Here is a 6,443-nt window from a genome sequence, read left to right on the forward strand (position 1 = left end):
ATCATGCCTTGTTTACAAACAACCCCACTGCAAAAATTATAGATTGCCTTTACTTTTCTTAGCACGCTAATCATCACTGTCCAAAAGACCATATAGAATTGATTTTCAGACCTCAAGGGGGGCGGGGAAGTGAACATACACAAACTTCATTTTTTTCATATCCTCTTTTTGGTTTCAGTAGAGTGAAAGTGTGAAACTAGTCAACTACATTGATGATATGGAGTTGCTAATAGTTGAAATCATGCAAGATAATTGAAAATAGGGGTAAAAGAGAAGGGCCTACATTATTTGCCAGAAACACAGATTGATAGAGTTGATTCCACAAAGGGAATCTTAATTGAAACAAGAAGATATCCTGTGAATATTTACAGATTGAGATAAGACAACTATAAAACCTCAAAATTCCTCAATCATCTGACATCTAGCTTACTATTTTACCTGGTTCTGTCAGCCTATTTATACCAACAAGACCTAACAACTTAAGAAACTAGCGGCAGACCTAATAATTCATCTTCAATACGATGTTATTGACATTGCCGTCTCGTGATTTATCCAAAGCAGCAACCTTAGCTCGGTAAGCAGCAGCGGCAGCAGCAGACACAGTAGTCTTTACCCTCTCTCCTTGAGAAAGCTCACATGCTTCACCAATTGTACTAAATCTTAGCTCAGCCGGGGGAATGAAACACTCTTCAGATAGGCCTGGAACATTGAACGCCACTTCCTCAATAGTCCATGCTTCTTCCATCCTGGTCTTGGTGTGACTCATTGCTGTTTCACCAAATCGGAAAAGGGTTACAACTGATCTTCCGGAGTGAGCAATCATGATCCCCTCAACGGGCCTGTAATCGTCAAGGAATGAATTGATTGTCGTCTCCCAGTAAACAGCATCGCCACCATTTGTTTGGATTCGAGTCAAATGTGAGTCCTCCAGGTGCACAAGAAGTCCTGTTTTTTGGCTAAAATAGCCAAATAAGACATGCCTAATGATCTCGGCTGGTCCTTCACTCCTAGCTTTCAATGTATGTGGATCAGCACAAAGCTTGAGAATGAAACAATCCTCACCGTTGATCTTCTTTTCTCCAGTGCATTTTGCACTAGCAAACATGTTTGCAGTAGTTCTTGGATCAAGTCCCTAAAAGCAAAGTTAGGGACAGGTCATTTATTGAAACTGAGGGACCACAAAAGAAAGTAAATAAGATGAAATTTCCTGACATACCTGAAGTGCTCGTCTCAATGGTCTAACTGGTCCCTTTGCAGCATGTGCACCAAGCCAAGGGGTATGCCTCCACACAAGTTTGCCATTGCAACCAGCATGAACCTTGCTGCTACCAAGAGCAAGCTCAACATACCACATGTCAGGGTTCATTTGCCAGAGCACAAAACCCCCAGATTCAGCTGTTTTAGACGAGTTCCTGCTCTTTATTACCTTAGTAGCCGTCTCAATATCTGATGCCATCATCCTCACCTTTCCCATTGCATATGCATTATACATAGTGTTCTGAAGTTTCTGTCCTCCGGAAGCTGCAGTATACTGCTGCAGTATATACTGAGCTGACGAAGTCTCCTGCAAGTTCATAGCAACACAACCAATCAATCAACTATGCCTAACTCCAAAAAGAAACTCATAATGAGAAAGAATTAATCAATTTGCAAAGAGATTAGAATTGCAGAAAATAACATAAAACTCAAATAAGGACCACCATCAGTCCACCACGACACTATGCCCAATTATCCTTACATTGCCTTAAATGAAGACTTGATAACCCACCAACTAAAACACTGATAAGGGGCTACATCCAGATAGCCATCCCACCCCACACCAAAACACAAAAATTGAAACTTTATAAGAAAAATACAGATTAAAAAACCCTCAAAATGGAGCCCATTCTTGATTTTGGACCTAAAATGTGAAGGCAGCAAAATATTTATCCAATAATCTCAACTTCCCCTTCCTACTCTATCTAAATAAATTTATATCCACATATAGACTCTGCCAAAAAACATGGCACAACCAATTTTCTTATCATGCATTCAAACAGAAGCCAAAACATCCAAAATTGGTAAAAGCAAAACGACAGAAGGTATACACCGAAAGTCTCTATTTCATACAGTTAATAATTTATTGAAGTCCAAAAAAAAACATACTTAATATAGAAAAGAACTGAAAGCAACAATTTGTTGGAATTAAACCAAATAAATTACAAACTACACCAAAAAACAATACCACCTTTGTCACATCTCTCACACAAGAAATAGAAACACAAAACAGTTGCCTTTAATTCCAAAAATTTGTTACCTTTACAACTGAAACTAATGAGCCAGAATTTTCATTAAGGTTGAAAAAAGGTGTTGATATATACTATACATTAAAAAAAATATATATTTTTACCTAGCTACCCACTGTAAAAAAATACTACCGTACCACCTAGCTACAGTGTAACTTTCCAACAAAAGAGTGCTAATATGTAAATATACATAAAGAATATATTTTTACCTAGCTAACTGTAATTTTCCGTCGAAAGGGTGTTAGTATGTAATATATATACATAAAAAAAAAAAACATTTTTACCGAGCTACACAGTGTAATTTTCCGATGCAGGGGTGTCGAGATACTTACAATGGGAGTGTCTTTGATGCTGAGATGAGGCAAAGGCTCACTATTGCTAACATGCACAGGAGCAAGCGGCGCACCCAAGACACCAAGAAGCAACCTCAGATCCGACCGTTGTAAACCCGACCCAGAAGTTGAAACCGACGGGGCACGACAAATCTGACCTTTCATCCACCACCTATCCGACTTAGAATCCCCAATTTCCGACCCGTTTGGATCCGGACCCTCCATTAATGGCGACAATGTTTCCACACATGGCCTTAAACTCCCTGATCTTGAAATGTACACTTCCGGTGGCGGTGCGTGACTTCCTTTTCTTCGCCGGAGTAAACCCGAACCCGACCCGGATGGTGATGAACTTCTTCCTCTTGATTTACCCGGTGATAAACCCCGAACAACTTCGTCTTTCAGTGTAGAAAAGAACCCTTGTTTCTTCTCCATTTTATGGAAATAGCCAAATGAGAATTGAGCAGAAAGGGCTTCAGGTTAAGTGTGAAATGAAGTGTTTGCAAGAATGCAGAGAAGGTGTTTGATAGTTGGTGTCACTGAAAAAGGAAGGAGAAGAAGGTGGGGTGCGGGGTTGGTGGGGGGAAGGGCATGCCGTTATGAAGAAGCAAAACATTTCCATGCTTTTGCGTTTATATAAGCGTATAATATGTAAAGTTTTTTGGAATTTCTAGGGGCACTCCTAATCTACTCATCATTCCCTAGATTTATTATGCTAATTACTTTTTGTAAAGACAAATATACCCTTTAGGATATTTATCTTTTATTTTTCGTCTAAAGTTAGAAATGTAAAATAATCGGAAAATAAAACCTAAATAATGAAGAAGAAACGAAATTTGATTGATGAAGATGCCAGAATGAGATGCTTAGTGTGAAGTGGAGAATTTTGTAGACCATCGAGTTTATGAATGTACGTTGCGCTGCAGTCATTAGGTCGATGGCACCTCTATCTGGCGTCATATATCGTGGTCGAAAAGAAAATTGATCATTAAAAAGGACAGTCGAACAACTTGATACATAAAACATCATGTGTTTATTAGTCACAAAAAAATTGGTGATGTCTAAGTTTGAATTCTTAGCTTATCAAGAAAAATGTTTAGTTCAACTACACTTTAAAGCGTTGATTTATTTTATCAAGTAGATATTCATACATCGATTGTTGTTCTGGTAAAATTGTTGTCATGTGATCAGAAGATTATGGATTAAAGCCTTGGAAACAGCCTCTAATGAAAAGGCGAGGTAAGACTGCGTACAATACACCCTTGTGATGAGGCTCTTTCTCGGTGGGAGCTTTAGTGCATCGGGTTGCCTTCGTGAATGTTGTTCTAGTAGCATTAAATTATTAACTCAATATCTCTTCTGAATTGTGATATACATTTCTCTTCTTTACATACTAAAGCGACACATAACTCATTAACTATTAATTTTAGTAATTTATAAATAATATAATTTTCAATGAAAGAGGATGAGGATAAACCTCCATTTCGAAGGCTGGCTCCGTCTCTGAATACAACAACGTAGTCTATCGTGAATGAAGTGGATTAAAAATTTTGAATATTAATTTTAAATTGTAATAACATATTACCTACTAGTAGTGGCCAAATATGAGGGGTAAAAGTGTCAAACTAGTAGCCAAATATGAGGGTAAAATAGTCATTTAGAGTAAAAATGTTGGGTAGTAAGAAAGTGTGCATTGGGTGGGGTGAAATGTCTAAGGGGCCAAGTTGGTGTACAAATAGAGGTATGAAAGGAGGGAAAAATGTATGTGTGTTAATTTAGGCCTTTTTCTTTTTGTCTTTTTTCACCTTACGCTTTTATTGGCTGGTTGGTGTGCAAAACATACTGCTTTTCTCACTTTTTCCTTTTCTTTTTTTCCATCTTTGCTTTTCCTTCGTAATTTTGGTAATTTGGTTATATTTAATTAAGTATACAAATCTGAGAAAATCTTCAATAGTAAATCTATACAACTCATTGCTCTCGAAATGGGTTAATGAACCTACAAATATGATGCCACAAAGATTTTTTTTGTCTTATTTAAATCTCCTGATTTAGAAAAATGAATTCAAAATTTAAAATTTATGAATTTAATGATTCAAAATTTAAAATTTAAAATTTATGAATTTAATGATCATAAAATTTATTATCATGATATCATGTCAATATTAAAAAAAAAATAAAAACACAGGAATATACTGACTTTTTAAATTTATGTGAATCTATCTAAATATGCTACTCTGATTTTAATTTATTTATTTTACTTTTTTGTATTTAATCAATAATGTTATTTTAGTAAAATAAACCTTTCATAATTTTTGTTTTTTTTTTTTAATATCAAGTTAACATAATTCAAGTAAAATGAAACAAAATCATAAAAAAATAGGAATGTGGGAAATGAATTTGAAGAGTAAAGGAAAATTGAAGTGGAGCAGCCGATGAGTTATAATCGTTACCCGAATTGACAGTGAAACGCCTTCTTCTATCTTTGTTTTTTTATCCCATTTTTCTTTCATCTATTCTCATGACCCCCCACCACCCACATGACCTTTTCACTGGACCCCCCTTTGGTGGCGTAGCCACATATAGTTTAAGGTGATTTATTGAAAAAATTTTGTCAAAAAAATTATATTATATTTTATATAAAGAATTATACGAAATATAAAGGTCAAAAGATGATTTTTCTTGCACCCCAACCCACTTCAGTGACGAAGCCACGTATAATTTAGGGTGGTCAATTATTGAATGTTGTTCTTCGAAAAAAGATATTATGTATATGAAGAATTATACGAAGCATATAGATAAAAGATTATTTTTCACATATATATATTAAATTTTGAACACCCATAACGAAATTTGTGATTTTGTCATTCAGCCGACCCAACCCCACCTCACCCTTAGTAAATTTTAGCCTTCAAATCGGATCAAATTGATTGGTCATTTGGTTTAAGGTATAGGGATAAATAGTCCCCGGATAAAATGAAGTATTATTTTATTTTAGGTTTGGTTTGAAATATTAGTTATAGTCGGGATTATATATCCTACTATTTACACTATAGTGATGGAATAAGTTATCCCATATACATGGTGGGATAACTAATCCCGGGTTACCCTGGCATAACTAATCCCAAGATTAATTATCCCGGGATAACTCTTTTCCAACCAAACACGAGTATAATTTCAATTTCTATATGTATCTTCATAGATAGATATTAAAAGTTTGTGACACGAACATTTGATTGTTTATACAGTAAATAGGGATAATTAGGGAGAGTAGCTTCAAGTTCTATTCCATTTTGCTAACGTATAAGTAGAGAAATTGATGTAAAAGCTAAAATGATGCTGACAAATATCCAAAGACCAAACATCTTTTTGGTACTTGTATGGAAAAAAGGAGAGCTTAGAAGCTAAGTAGTCTCTATTTTCATGAATGACATCCTTAATCTTCTAAAAGACATTAATGATGTTTGGCCAAAGCTTACAATTTCATACGAAAGAATCGAGCTACAATTCTGCTTATTGATTTGATAAACTCAATAAAATTGACCCAGTAATGATATCAATATATTTATCAATAGTCTTTGCACAATATTTTTTTGTGTGACTATTTTGATTTTTTGGCTGTTAATACAACAAGGGACCCCATATGCCCACGAAGCAACAATCTTATTTGTTTCCCATTTGGGTGATTAATTTGTCAATTGAATAAGATATGTACCAACTAGATATACTAGTATATTTTGTTGACAAATTTGCAATAGGAATCAAAGTGGTTAGGTCTTTCTATTTGTATAATCCATGCGCCCATCGCGCCGGGTTGGCTCCTTTTTGG

At 35.4% G+C, this 6,443-nt stretch overlaps 1 protein-coding gene across 1 annotated transcript; it reads right to left on the bottom strand.

Moving 5' to 3' along the window:
• Positions 1-252: 252 nt before the first annotated feature.
• LOC107867211 lies at positions 253-3,485 on the bottom strand. The gene is made up of 3 exons (XM_016713358.2): positions 2,618-3,485; positions 1,217-1,564; positions 253-1,132 (listed from the first exon to the last, which is right to left on the bottom strand). The coding sequence occupies exons 1-3, from the start codon at positions 3,050-3,052 to the stop codon at positions 500-502; spliced, it is 1,416 nt and encodes a 471-aa protein (XP_016568844.1). The 5' UTR covers positions 3,053-3,485; the 3' UTR covers positions 253-499.
• Between the last annotated feature and the right edge of the window lie 2,958 nt (positions 3,486-6,443).

Source organism: Capsicum annuum, chromosome 4 (genome assembly GCF_002878395.1).
Source record: "Capsicum annuum cultivar UCD-10X-F1 chromosome 4, UCD10Xv1.1, whole genome shotgun sequence".
Taxonomy (NCBI): Eukaryota; Viridiplantae; Streptophyta; class Magnoliopsida; order Solanales; family Solanaceae; genus Capsicum; species Capsicum annuum.

Coding starts and splice junctions, on each gene's coding strand:
- LOC107867211 (XM_016713358.2), bottom strand. CDS start 3,052: ATGGAGAAGAAACAAGGGTTCTTTTCTACACTGAAAGACGAAGTTGTT. Junction 1,565..2,617: donor GCATCAAAGACACTCCCATT/GTAAGTATCTCG, acceptor ATGAACTTGCAG/GAGACTTCGTCAGCTCAGTA. Junction 1,133..1,216: donor CATTGAGACGAGCACTTCAG/GTATGTCAGGAA, acceptor CTTTGCTTTTAG/GGACTTGATCCAAGAACTAC.